General features: G+C 41.8%; 1 protein-coding gene across 1 annotated transcript in view; it reads right to left on the bottom strand.

Annotated features, from left to right (window-relative positions):
- LOC139445234 (receptor-type tyrosine-protein phosphatase alpha-like) overlaps positions 1-15,316 on the bottom strand; it is a 42,004-nt gene that overhangs the window by 1,855 nt on the left and 24,833 nt on the right. Inside the window, exons 13-22 of the mRNA XM_071226373.1 lie at positions 14,936-15,064; positions 14,308-14,453; positions 9,003-9,138; positions 7,753-7,878; positions 6,712-6,766; positions 5,808-5,833; positions 2,599-2,721; positions 2,312-2,449; positions 1,475-1,620; positions 1-108 (exon numbers count right to left, since the gene is read on the bottom strand). The exon at positions 1-108 is cut by the window's left edge and continues 28 nt beyond it. Of these exons, the coding sequence (XP_071082474.1) occupies positions 1-108; positions 1,475-1,620; positions 2,312-2,449; positions 2,599-2,721; positions 5,808-5,833; positions 6,712-6,766; positions 7,753-7,878; positions 9,003-9,138; positions 14,308-14,453; positions 14,936-15,064 (1,133 nt within the window). The remainder of the gene's footprint in view (positions 109-1,474; positions 1,621-2,311; positions 2,450-2,598; positions 2,722-5,807; positions 5,834-6,711; positions 6,767-7,752; positions 7,879-9,002; positions 9,139-14,307; positions 14,454-14,935; positions 15,065-15,316) is intronic.

Below are 15,316 nucleotides of genomic sequence, written 5' to 3'. Positions count from 1 at the left end.
GATTGCATCTCCCTCACGATGAGGAATATGTCCACGCCCGGGTGTCGCTGAAGTCGTTGGATGATGTTCCAGATGATGCACAACAACGTTGCGGGGTGGCTGTCGGGGCTGAGGAAAGAGAAGAAAAACCGGCTTGTATCTTATTATAATCTCATCACCCACAGCTGTGGTTTACATTTCTCTTAGTGCAGTGCAAGCAGTAGAGGTAACATACCAGCTGTATACAACAGTGTGAATACAGGTAACGTACCAGCTGTATACAACAATATTAATACAGGTAACGTACCAGCTGTATACAACATCAATGTGAATACACGTCACGTACCAGCTGTATACAACAACAATGTGAATACAGGTACCGTACCAGCGATATACAACAATTTGAATACACGTAACGTACCAGCTGTATTCAACAATATGAATACAGGTAACATACCAGCTGTATACAACAAAGTGAATACAGGTAACGAACCAGCTGTATACAACATCAATGTGAATACAGGTAACGTACCAGCTGTATACAACGTCAATGTGAATACAGGTAACGTACCAGCGGTATACAACAATATGAATACAGGTAACATACCAGCTGAATACAGCAATGTGAATACAGGTAACATACCAGCTGTATACAACAATGTGAATACAGGTAACATACCACCTGTATACAACAATGTGAATACAGGTAACATACCAGCTGTATTCAACAATATGAATACAGGTAACATACCAGCTGTATACAACAAAGTGAATACAGGTAACGTACCAGCTGTATACAGCAATGAATACACGTAACGTAACATACGAGCTGTATACAACAATGTGAATACAGGTAACGTACCAGCTGTATTCAACAATATCAATACAGGTTACATACGAGCTGTATACAACAATGTTAATACAGGTAACGTACCAGCTGTATACAACAATGTGAATACACGTAACGTACCCGCTGTATACAACAATGTGAATACAGGTAACGTACCAGCTGTATTCAACAATATGAATACAGGTAACGTACCAGCTGTATTCAACAATATGAATACAGGTAACATACCAGCTGTATACAACAACAATGCGAGTCCAGGTAACGTACAAGCTGTATTAAACAATGTGAATACACGTAACGTACCTGCTGTATTCAACAATATGAATACAGGTAACGTACCAGCTGTATACAACAATGAAAATACAGGTAACGTACCAGCGGTATACAACAATGTGAATACAGGTAACTTACTACCAGTATACCACATCGATGTGAGAACAGGTCACGTACCAGCTGTATACAACATCAATGTGAGAACATTTAACGTACCAGCTGTATACAACATCAATGCGAGTACAGGTAACGTACCAGCTGTATACAACATCAATGCGAGTACAGGTCACGTACCAGCTGTATACAACATCAATGTGAGAACATTTAACGTACCAGCTGTATACAACATCAATGCGAGTACAGGTAACGTACCAGCTGTATACAACAATACTCTCTGTAGCCAGATGCCGGGTGTTCTCCAAAAGCTCCACCAGGGTGATGACTTCGCTGACTGAGGCCGTCACTGACGGCGTTGAGAGCAGCGTCACCTTCCACGGCTTTGCTACGTCCTCGGAGTGCTGTGTACAAAACACAAATATGTTATCATGTCTTCACATCGGTCACTGTGCGTGGGAGAAACAGTGAGGTGAATAGGGACTTAATGTGCGCTACATTTGACTAAAATACACAAACTGGACAATCGACTGCATATTTACTTTTGCAATATTATGGAACATAGAGAACAAATGGACAAGGCACGCATATGGTGCTTGGCAGTAGAACATCGATCTATGGTGTTAGGGTACGATGGCACTCTTTGAGCCATTTCACGTGGTACTTAGGACAAATTGGGTACTCGGGACAAATGGGGTACAAGGATCCCATTTTACCCAACTGTACTGGGAACCTGTTCTGCTGGGGACAATACCGGGGTAGTGGGAACCCCTCTTCACCTATATGTTCAGGCAAAGAACGGGGGCACGGGTGGCCCAGTCGTCTAAGGCGCCGCGACTCGCTGTGCAGAGTTGCGTTCCTTGGGCACGCCAGGAACCTATGATTGTGCGTTTAAATCCCGGTTCGCCCCGATTATGTTTCTAGGTTCGTCAGCACCATACCCGTGCTCGTGGGTTTCATCGAAGTTGTAAACGTCTGAGACCTGCATCACTTCGGGCTTTCCTCCCACATTAAGCTGACACGCCGTGATATAACTGTAATACTGTTAAAAGCGGCGTTAAACCCAACTCACTCACTAAGGCAAAGAACACTGACCGTGTCATCATCGGGCTCCGCGACTATCTCAGTCTCCCGCACGTGCTCTGAGATGAAGCTGGAGGACTTCAGCGTCAGCAGCAGACTGTCATCCAACAGCGACTCACCGATAGGGCTTGGAATTATTCCAGTAGCGACCTGAAACATGTAGACCACGTGAAACGAAAAGGGGAGGTGGATGTTGTAGTATTGGTGGAAGTAGCGGTAGATGGTTTGTTTGTTTATTTGTTTGTGTTTTTGTTGTTGTTTTGTTGTTTAACGCCGCACTCAGTAATATGTGCACTTACCTCATCACAAATTGCTAATATGATCGTTGCCTTGTAATGGTCCACCATTGACCATAGATGATTGGCTGCGGTGGCTGGCTGTGATGATGACGTCAAGAGGAACTCCACGTCACTTGTATAGGACTTAAACATGTAAATAAGTGTTATCAATGAGAACACAAGAGATGGTGAGGTGAAATGGGGTTTACGTCACGTTCAAGATTATTAAATTAGGTGTACTTGCAAGCAGGTAATGTGTGTGTGTGGCTGATTTTAATACTGTTTCTGGTCTTATAGTGCTAGCCCACTCATCATGAGATACCATGCCGTTACGGTGAATACCCCAGTCAGACACATCATACTGAATCCGAGCCAGCCAGTCCGTGCTTTATCTCCTCGTGCAGAGCGGCAGGCAGGGTAACAACAAGTACCATATTTTAATGTATTTTGATAGGACGCTGCAAGATGCTCGAACCACAGACCTTCCGTTCTCCGCTCTACCTATAGACTACGGAGGCGGTCTGAGATCTTAGGACACTGGATACAAGCGAACAATCTTAACTAAACCATTCGACAAGTTTTAAGGTTAATATAACGTGTGATCTGTGTTTGTTGTTTAGTAGCGCGGTCACCAATATTCTAGCCACATGACGATCGCATTGTGTAGTGGTACAGTCATTAAGGAATAAGGAATACATACATCTCGAGATGCGCTCGTAAAATATAAACCTAGCCCAGAAAAAGATCCTGTGCACCAGAACAATTCACATTGAAATATAATTAATCACTGTGGATGTTTCAGAATCATGCATAATAATCATTTGCACAAACACTTTGTCATGATTCCCCGTTATAAGCACGTGATGGCACGTGCATGTCTGTAACTGAATGTTACCCGTGAAGATTCGGGGTAGAATAGGTCTTCAGCAACCCATGCTTGAGGTGACTATGCTTGATTGTTTGTTATTTAACGCCAACAATATTCCAGCTATATGACGGTCTGTCAATAATCGAGTCTGGACCAGACAATCCAGTGATTGACATCTTGAGCATCGATCCACGCAATTGGGACTCGATGACATGCATCAACCAAGTCACCCAGCCTGATCACCCGATCCCGTTCGTCGCCTCTTACGACAAGCAATGTCGCCATTTACGGCTAGCATGGGCCTGTGAGGAGTCGATTACGAGTGGAGCAAAACGTCTAGCTGTACGTTCAATATGTTGCCACGTCATCAAACCGCACGCCACGCATGTTCAAAATACCATCGGTTCGGTTTACAGGACTGGGGGGTTAGTTTTCTTTACAGATGAGTCCAAGGCCCACTTGCACAAAGCGATCTTCGCTCTAAGCCTATGTTAAAGTATGAGAGTTACGATAATCTTAGCGCTAAGATCGCTTTGTGCAAGTGGACCAAGGTTTCATCGGGACAACAGAAATGACCGTCAGCGTATTTATCGACGTCGAACGTTACGCTGACGCGTGTGTTGTTCAGCGTTCTGCATTCGCTGCTGGGATGACAGTTTGATACGTGTACGCTACCGTGACGAAGTTATTCGTCCTCACGTCCCTCAAGAACCATGGATGTCACATCACATTACAGCGAATATGCACGCTTTCACGTTGCACGTGTGGTCAGAGACTATATTGAACGATAGAACATTCCTACACTTCTTTAGCTGTTCTCCAGATCTGTCGGCCATCGAATATGTGTGGGATGAAATGACACGTCATTAACGCCGACTTCCAAACCAACAGCTGACGTTGGTCCAGCTGCTACAGGCCTAGAACAACACCCAACAAGCCTCCCTCGACCTTCCTGTGTCATCAATGAGGGAAGGTTGTCAAGTTTGTGTTACTGCCAATGGTGGTCAAACCCGATACTGACTTGTGAACTGACAATTGACCCCCCGCCACTTTCAGCCAGAGATGACGTTTACAGGGGACATTGTCATGATATTTCATGTTTCATGGACATCAATATATTGTTCTCTGACAATATCGTTATTTGTTTGCGGTTACTTATAATTACCCATAACCGTTATGCACACTAACGTTGTATATATTAATTGAGAACTCAAGTACATTATTGTCAAATCTATGCCCGTTCAAAAAAATACCCATCAAATAATTTGAGGCAAGGCAACTGTGAGCCTGAATGTGTATGTCAGAAAAAACCTACCGACAATGTAGGTTTTGTAGCAGGAAAATTTCAATTTTCAACATTCGGAAGCATAATAACCTCTTTCAACAATTTATCGGGGATTATCTATTATTTTCATAAAAACCCAAGCACCTCCTAGCACGCACGCACGCACGCACGCACGCACGCACGCACGCACGCACGCACACACACACTCAGCGAAATATCAAATGGACCCCCTACTATTGTGCAGATCCAAACTGGATTATGTTGTAATTGTTTGTAGTTGTAGTTTTTTTTATTTAGAAGCTTTTTATGTCCCTGTGGCATCCAGGGGGTTAAGGCTGTATTGTTGTGCTCGTATAAGTCAGCTCTTGTTGACATGTGACTTTACTTTCAATTAGGTGGTATTAAACTGTATCTGCACCATATCATAGCTTTCAAAGCAGTCACGATCACACACAGGATATGTTTGCGTTTTCAACCCTCTTTCTGTGAGGAACTGTTTCAAAAGAAACCTCCTGGTTCAACTTTTATGGATCAGAATCAAACCACAAGCCCCATGATCCCCGGTGAAGTGGTCTAGCTTTAGTTGGTCGTTGTTTATAGCACGCGGTCTAAACAGTTCATTCACCTGCTAACTCCAATCCACTCGACTGTCATTAAGGTTAGGTTGATAAGATAGTCGTAGCGCTTATAGATCAGTAGGGAACGATGACATACCATTACTATGTCACAGAAGGAATCTATGTGCAGGGACTACAGAAGTTTCGTCTCTCAGGCATACCATGATCCTCTTATTTGTGTTCGAATCCCAGATTCGACCTGATTATGAACATTTTGACTGTCAGAACCATACCCGAGGTCTTTGGTTTCGCCAAAGTGGTAACGGTATACGATCTGCATCACTTCAGATTGCCTCCCATGCATGTCGTGATGAGGCTGAAATACTGTTCTATGTACATTAAACCCAACGATCGTTCATGTGACCGACCGCAATGATGAATTTGTGTATGCAACGTTTACACACCAAACACTTCATACACGCGTTCGTGATATCGATGGTGAAACTTTAGGTTCACTTACCGGGATGTTGGAAACATCGTCACCTTCTGAAACATTGACACAAGGCGATATGACCTTGGTGTGAAGACAGATGATGCTTAACGCCACACATATGCATAGAAAAGAGACTGCTAACAGACTTGGGGAGCAGTTCAGACGATCCATGTCGGATAAAAAAAGTTTTTAGATATACCTCAAACCTAACTGTGGAACCGTGGATATCCTCAAAGAGATTTTACGTTACAGGAACAAAAACAAAGAAATCATTGCATCATAGCATAAATGATTCGGGGCTGTCTTAGGTACTGTAAAAACTGTAAAAACCACGGCAGTTGATTTTGCCTTGGAAATATTGCCAACCCTCCAACCCCTAAAGACATCGAACGTTTGAACTGCGCCCTGCGGTGGACATTCATTGTTGTTCAATATTATTATTTGAAACCCATCTTGTCAATAACATGTTTATCTCATCAAGTGACCTGACAAATTAGATCCTTTCAGGAATATAAACTATTTGTGTTATTTGGCAAGAAAAATGTCAGATGTCCTCTTTTCGATACACCTGTCTGATGTTATGCGGTCTGTCGTCACACTGGGTTCAGATAATATGGAGAGGTAACTCTATCAGATACAGTATGCATTGGAGTGTTATATCCCTTGAGAGAGTCGAATTGGAGTGTAACGTTGCGTTAAAGAATACTGCACTGATATACCAGGCCGCAATTTAAAACTGATACCCAGGTGGACTTTGATCCGAGTAGTCCTTGTTTAATGCCATTACTATTGAGCGCCAGGTCGGGTAAAAAACAGGTACCATCTTTTAACGTCTTTTGGTATGACGTGCAGACACTCTGTTCACTAGAAAATATAGATCTTAATAAATCTATAATAAAATGTATTAATTTAATTATGGAGAATGGTTTACCTGCATGATTTGGTGCAGCAAGATTCCTGTTGAGATTTCTGAGTTCCTGGAGCATCTACAACAGTGGGATCACAGAGCAGTGGTGTAGTGAGGGCGTTATACAGGGGTGGGTGAAGGGTATATCTTTGTAATAATGGTCTATCAGCTTGATGGGTGCAGTAAGCCCACGCGATGCATATGTTTGCTACTTTGCTGACACCAGTGAGTGAGTGAGTTTGGTTTTACGCCGCTTTTAGCAATATTCTAGCGATATCAGAGGTGAGGTGAAATTGGGTTTAACGTCGCGTCCAAGATTAATGCACTTATATATTGCACGTGTGTGTAGCTGCTTGAACTAGTCCGGACTGATGCCGGATTTATAGTGCTAGCTCACTGAGATACCATGCCGCAGTTTAACATGAATACTCCACTCAGACACAGTATACTGACTCCGAGCCGACCAGTGCTTGTTTTAGCCCCTTAATGCCGAACGCCAGACAGGGTACCTTTCGTTCTACGAGCGGACGCTCTCCCTCTAGACCACGGAGGCGGTTCTAGCAATAACAGAGCGGGGACACCAGAAATGGGCTTCACACATTGAACCCATGTCGGATTTCGAACCCGGGTCGTCGGCGTGACGGGTGAGCGATTTAAACATTCGGCTAACCAAAGAGAACGTGCTTACAAACCTAGAAACATAATTCGAAGCGACTATCATAGGTTTCTGGTACACACAAGAGACGCAGCTCTCAACGGCGACTTGCAGCGCCAGTGTCATGTGACATACAGGCGTTCCAAGTGAACAAAGCTTCCTATATTTCATGAAAAAATTACAGATTTTGACACAAACATGGATCAGGAAAATATTATTACAAATGCGTTCTGAGATGTCATGCCCCAGTGAATACGTGACGTCATCAAATTGTCACAAGATTGAGCAGCAACACCCGTGATGAGTCGAGTCCCGTTTTGTCCCGAGTATGACTAGTATGCTTGTCCCCGTGATTGTAATGATCAATAATTATATCGGTAACATATATACGTACCAACCAAATATTATACCTGAAATTCCTTATAGATGTGATCCTCCTCACAGCGTGTCCCAGCAACAAGCTCCTCACAGAGCCGATGTGTACCTTCGCTGTAGAGAGCTTCTAGCAGCACCAGATGGAGGAAGGTGTACTGACGCTATGGGCAACAGATAATAGAGTCAGTGAGTGAGAAATATGCCTTTGCGACACTTTTAGCAATATGGATTTCAACGAGTGAGTGAGTGAGTGAGTTGGGTTTAACGCCGCTTTTAACACTATTACAGTTATATCGCGGCGTGTCAGCTTAATGACAGAGGAAAGCTCAAAGTGATGCAGGTCTCAGACGTTTACCACTTCGGTGAAACCCACGAGCACGAGTATGGTGCTGACAAACATAGAAACATAATCGGGGCGAACCGGGATTCGAACCCATAATCATAGGTTTCTGGCGTGCCCAAGGGACGTAACTCTGCACAGCGAACCGCGGCGCCTTAGACGACTGGGCCACCCGTGCCCCCGGATTTCAACGAGGGTACCCATATGGGATTCGAAACAGGTATTCGACAAGACATTCTATAATTGTAGTAATTGTTGTATGTCCATGAAATACGAATAATAGTTACAAACACTGTTCCACTCAGTGAAATATTGGACAGAACACATCTGACAGCACATTGTCCGAAAATAGCCGCCATGGTACTTTCGAAGCCAGGCTTAGCGAAGAAATTCATTCCAGATTATGTACACTTTTATTTAGATCACAGCCAAAGATCACACTTTGAATGAAATGCACGTGCAGCACATCACACTATATGCAATGTTATATATTTGGGATTTTATGTACGGCAAAGTGATCAATTTACGATCTCTCGGGTGTCGTCGTGTGTGTCAACGCCAACGCCATTTTAACAGGATAAGAAGCACTGTCAACACGATATGGGAGGAGCGAGGCCTATCGTGAAATAGGTGTGACACTGGAGCGGAGGTGTTTCACAGTTCGGCATTTGGCGAAGCACTTGAGCACGAGAATGATGGACATACGACGGACGCGACAAGAAAAGTCTTAGTGACCATTATATTCCATAAATTAAAGTTCAATTTTAAAATGATGAAATTCTCTTCACGCTGTATCTGTAGCATTAATGTTTATGCAACGAAATTTACTATACGAGAATTTCATTATTTCGTTGTCGTTCTTAACAAGGAAGTTTATGCGATCGTGTCGGCACTTTAGTCAACTTTAGTCAACTTTAGTCTATCGACTGAATGGGACATAGTTACCCGGGTCTGCACCGTGCTCATCCTCTCGCCTCTCATGGAACTGACGCGCCTGAAGACGTTGACGGTGCTCTCGACCTTGCATCTCTCCATCAGTGCGTCAAGGCCGATGAAGGTGCCTGTCCTGCCCACACCGGCGCTGTAGCGAACACACATATAGTAAACTACGGTTATAACGAACACGCTTATAACGAACTAACGGATATAACGAACTAACTTTTTAGTCCCGACTATATGCTGTGTATATGCTTATAACGAATTGCGGTTATAACGAACTAAAATTAGTAGTCCCTTTTAGATCGTTATAACCGTAGTTAACTGTATATACATTTACGTGATGTCATACAATGTGACGTCATGACACGCACCTGTCTGTGACGTACCCTTACTTGGCCTTTCCATTGCGCAATCTAACCTCTGCTGCTGTTAAGTTGTAGTTAAAATCTTACAGACCCCTGTTTCACTGAGAGTGTGAGTGAGTATGGTTTTACGCCGCTTTTAGCAATATTCCAGCAATGTCACGGCGGGGGGCACACCAATAATGGGCTTCACACATTGTACCCATGTCGGGAATCGAACCCGGGTCTTCGGTGTGACGAGCGAACGCTTTAACCACTTGGCTACCCGACCGCCCCGTTTCATTGAGAGATCACAGAGCAGCGACTGTCTCCACTTCCACACTTAAACATAGAGTTCGGCAGTCGTACCGCCCTTTGTGGAAAGAGTCCCTCTTCTATATTATTAAAAATGATCATGTGAAAATGTATTACGTGTCATTTCTCCCATAACAGGGCTTGATCTTCAATCGCCAGCAGTGGTTTATTCGCAGTGTTTTGGGTTTTTTTCACCCAATGTGATTGGCTGGCTGAGAGTGGAGAGTGTGTCATCGCGTTTTGATTGGCTGGCTAAAAATAATTGACGGCACTATTTTCGGATCGGGGATACCCGAGGTCGTCCAGTACAGGAAATCCCCAGCTGGCAAAACATTACCGTAGTAAAACAATTTTTCCATTGCCGAAAGTTGGTGAATGAGAGAAAATTTGTGGGGGAAGAAGGGGTGTGATATGTGGAGATATATCAGAGAATTTCGGCTTCCCAACGTACCAGATTTAGTTGCAGACGGTAACCAAAGCGAGATACTGATTTTGGCCTTTAATTATTTGGTAATTTTTAAACATGAAGACTTCAATTATTTAAACATACTATCTCAGGAAATTAAGAAACACGTTAATATGACAAAAACAACATTACCCCGTTTAAACTTGAATGTATAAAGTCATACCTAAATCTAAATAAACTCCAGAAGGTAATATATGTCTTTATATTTTTTCTTAACTATTTTGATTTATTATAGGGAGCAGACAAAATGAAGATAAAGATGGTGGGCACCAATCAACCTTATTATGTATATATTCTTTTAAATTTTTTTTTTTTTTGCAACAATGATGTACATGTATACATCTTAAAATATATTGTGTATAAATAGTGTAACTAATGTTATATTTGGGATAACACTTTCTTAGTAAAGTACAGATTCTAGTACTTTTTTGGGTTGAGTCCCGTGCGGGATTCGAACCCACACCTGCTAGGATGAAATAATCTAGAAATTAATTTTATATTATTAGTTTTAGGTAGAAACTCAATATTACAGTTAATCATTTTCAGAATTAACAGACAATACAGAGTATTAAGACATGTAGATTTAGGTTTGTCTCAAGTATATTCTTTAAACCAAAGATGTATTATTTACCATGATTACTGAAAAAAACACTTCTTGAATAATGCAATTGTTATATTATCATAGCAGATAAAGAGCCCCAATATGCATAGCTAGCTTAATTTTAATGATAAGTATTTAGCATTTCTTGGGATGATAAACTGGACATATGACAAAATAATAAAATATTTTTATTTATTATTCTCCCATGGTTTATTTATTTCACATAATCTAATTGGCTGCCTGGGAGTGGAAAGCTGTATCGCTTTTTTGATCAGAGACCTTAAATTATTCTAATGTGTAAATTTTCAGAACATGGTAAATAAAGAAAAACTCAAATTTATGGGTGATGAAGTGACCAACAAGAGGTCCTCCTATAACATTTTACCATAAACCTCATTTCTTTACATTAGCAATGTCTAATTTCAATCTTAATACTTTTTACCAAAAAAATCACATATGAACAGGTCACTAAAATACATATTTATTATTATGTCTTGTTTTCATGAAGATTAAAAAGAAGAAAATGTTAATTTTAAATTACCTATTATCAGTAAGTCTTAACTTCTAATCTGATAAAATAACAAAAGAATAAAGTTTGGAGGTAACTGTTGCAGTAAAATAGCAATGTGAAATTGCTATGGGTATTAAAATGCAAATATTTGTAGAACTACGGAAATGGTAATTTATTGTTTACATATATCTTATGTATTTATGTTTCACACACAATAAAGTATTGTGCTTGTCAAATTCACATTGTTTCTTGTTATTCACAAATATGGGGAAATTAGATGACTCATTTAGAAACATTTTTGTTGTCATGATGTTAAATAGTATGTTCAAAAGAGAAATTGTCCACTGAATAAGGTTTTTATATATAATAAAAACACGTGCTCACCATGTTCAGGAAAAAAGAAAAAGAAAAAAAAAGATGACATGAAATAATCATCATTTTACATATTAAATTATTCACTGTAAAATTAGTTTTAAAGAGGAAATTTCATCTAAAAATATTACAATGCATTGATGGATTTGAGAAGATGTAATCAGTTGATCAGTTGCCTGAGTTGGTATTTATAGAATCTTGCCTGATCAATCCTGCTGACAGTTCCTTTGGGCCCTTGTTTTTCGTTAACAATATTTCACAATATACAAGACAATATTTAATTTCCTCTTAATTGGGTTTATAAAATTTGTTTCTAGCGAACAAATAAACGAATAACGTATTTACATACACTAAAATGTGGGCCTATTTAGTGTTGCGCATTGAGAATGATAGTCACGGCGAGACGAATGCAAATAAAGATATGGGCCGAGTAATCCAAAACCATTAACAAATATCAAATCACATTACTAATTCTCAAAACGTTACTCCCATCAGCTTTTAATAGTTAACAAAAAACATAACATGAATGCTATGCTTGCCTGTCACGGAAAACTCGTGTGAGTTGTCTTCGCTAGATCCTTTTTACCTGTTTATGGTGCAGTTGTCTTAGTGAGCATATTCGAAAACGAGGCTGGGGGGAATCCCGAGTGGTTACTAAACACGGGAAATCTTCAACTACGAGGTCGACTTTTTATGGCGTATTGTTATGGGAGAAAAAGGATTAACCACTGTGTTCAGTTGTTACCGAAAAATCTACACACGAGTGATTAATCTGTCACGATTAGAACGAGGCTTTGCCGAGTTCTAATTGTGGCAGATTAATCAAAGCCTCGTTCTAATCGTGACAGATTAATCACTCGTGTGTAGATTTTTCCGTAACAACTGAACACAGTGGTTAATCCTCTATATCCACACCCTGAAGCATACCCAAAGCGCTGCGTTGCTATCCCGGTCAAGGTGCACTGGAATTTCATTCTCAACTCCCTGGAGAGTATACAACCCAAACTGCCTTATGAGCAGAAGAAGTTAACAGACACATTACCATCTCATTCTACCGGGTACCCATTCACTGCTGGATGAACAGAGGCATATTTCGAACAAATTCGAGACGCCACGTGTGTCATGTGTTTTAGTGTGGGGCAGGACCGACGCCCTACCAACTCCAAGCTTGCCAAATACGGTCACCCATCCACAACTCTCCGCGACTACGTTGCTTAACTTCGCCTGATTTGTACTTTGTACACGAAAGCCAACACGTCGTCAAAAGATTCGTTTACTGTTGGGAAGAATATGAATGCGGCCCAAGGTTCAAGCTTTGCAGGGTGAGAGTAGCGCCCCCTTGCTCTGCTTGCACCAGCAGTCACACATCTTGGGATCATCCCACGTATGCCTGGCGTCCTCTTTACACAAATACGTTTCTTCAACAAATCTATGTCGATGACAGAATATGTCCAATGAGGCGACGCCTACTGATATGCACCATCTAATTAAGCATCACCTGATTCAACATCCAGTTCTGAAAAATATTGACAAACCCTGATATCGATCTGAACCCAACTGAATACCTTTGGGATTATCTTGGCCGCCAAGCAAGAGCAAGACACCCCCAGTTCAAACCCTAAATGAACTGACCCAGGCACTGCACCAGGAATGGCAGAGGATTCAAATGTTGAAAACCAGACGTCTGATCAGCAGTTTGAGGCGACACCTCGAGAATGTCCTCCTTGAGAGGGGTGGATACAGCTCCAGAACTGATTGCAGAGTCAGTGTGACTGGGCTGACAATAATCGTTTGTTACTGTTTAATTAACATTCCGATTCGTGTTGTGAGCCATCTTCCCGAGCCAAGAGAGTTAAGTGACTATAAAAGTCCAGTTTCCACCCTTGCCGAACTAGGCTGGTATTATGGAGTTACATTTTGGCTGGACTAACGAGTCTATGCATAGACCAATCAAAATCGCGCACCGAAATCGAAATCCGGTTCGTAAAGTGTCATGCAGATTTCGGTCGACTGCAGGATTTGCAAAGCATGTGCACCGCTAGCTCGTTATCAACAGATATTTTCTAAATCTTTTCATGTTTTTGATCAAGGTGCTCACATGATTTGATGCACTTCGCGATGTAAGACTCGTTATATCACAATAAAGATCTTGATTATCGATCAGATCGTCTTGACTTGGGCGCCACCGTTTTGTTTGAAGCAAATGCAAGTGATACGAGAGGTTGAATCTGATTGGTCAGTAGGAGAGGCATAGAAAGGACATAACTCGTAATAGCCACTGGTAGCGCTACGATCGAGCCCAGGAATCCCAGCCTAGTTCGGCAAGGGTGGAAACTGGACTTTTATAGTCAGTTAACTCACTTGCCGCGGGAAGATGGGTGTGAGCTGGGTGCTGATACTTACAGCGTTGTTGACATGAACGTTTTGAGACGTCTTCGCATAACGCCAATCAACGCCAATCAACCCATTGGGCTGCTAGTGTCCGCCTCGGGATTTGTGTAATGGTAGTGCCGGGCATTCTGTTTGTTACTTTGCTACACTTCTGTCATATTTCCAACACTGAATTACAATAGTCATGTTTAATGTAGCACATATCCGAAAAAGTAGATGGTGCTTGATTAATGTTCATGTGTACATATTAACCCAGTAACCTATCTCCTAACACAGAAGTATCTCCACGTATTAGGGTAAAGCGTGTATCCTACCTGCAGTGCACGACTAGGGGTCTGATGGTGGACTTGTGTTCCTTCACCTGTTGCCAAAACTCGACGAGAGAGGGCGCTGACGGAACGCCATGGTCTGGCCATGTTGTAAAATGATACTGGACAATTCGACGAGTCTCTGTGGTCTTCTAGAAGTGTACATGTAAAATATAGGAAAAATGGAAAAATAATATGATAAACTGTTATAGGTTTACCCACGAACTAACCAATATTCCACCGGGTATTGTAGATCAGGTCTCCGACACCACATGTTTGTCGTAACTGCCGACTAATGAAAATCCGATGGTTACAATATGTCTGCTGGCCCCTCAAAGCGAGTATAGTCCTACGTCTGACTATCGGTAGCCCATTGAAGTACTTACAGAATGGAACTATTGCATAGAGATCGTTTGCTTTTAAAACGGGTACTGACTGATTGTCATGGTAACCTGATAACATGGCCGCTGCTCAATCCATCAACCTCTGTTTTCCTTTGCCCAGACGCGATCATGACAACACGCAATGACATAGCTGGAATATTGCTGACTGAAGCGTTAAACAGAAAACACTCACTCACTCACTCACTCACTCACTCACTCACTCACATAAGCAAAGGTCGTATGTGTGTTACCGTGTGATGACCAGCCTGAAGCACTCGGACCACGTACGTGGACGTCACATCCTCATGGGTGCAGGACACATCGACGTCACCGTAACTGTCACGTGACCCCTCATCTGGCCAGTACTTTTCACACTTTCTCTGGAAAGAGAAAGTAACAAGATGTTTAGGACATCTACAACTCACTTGTGGTACATACATTTTTTTTTACTCATGTCCTATACTGATAGGACACAAGTAGAACACATAAAACGAATCGCGTTGTTTCCTGAATACTTCATAGCAAGTCCTCTGTCTTCAAAGTCCCGTAATCCTTTAGAAGAGATGTTTATTAAAGTCAATAGAAACTGGCTATACAATTTAATTTCAACTTTCAATTATATTAGGGTAACG

Source organism: Haliotis cracherodii, unplaced genomic scaffold (genome assembly GCF_022045235.1).
Source record: "Haliotis cracherodii isolate W230 unplaced genomic scaffold, xgHalCrac1.p SCAF_6, whole genome shotgun sequence".
NCBI classification, from domain to species: domain Eukaryota; kingdom Metazoa; phylum Mollusca; class Gastropoda; order Lepetellida; family Haliotidae; genus Haliotis; species Haliotis cracherodii.
The sequence above is the reverse complement of the archived record's forward strand: the minus strand, read 5'-3'. Positions and strand labels throughout refer to the sequence as shown.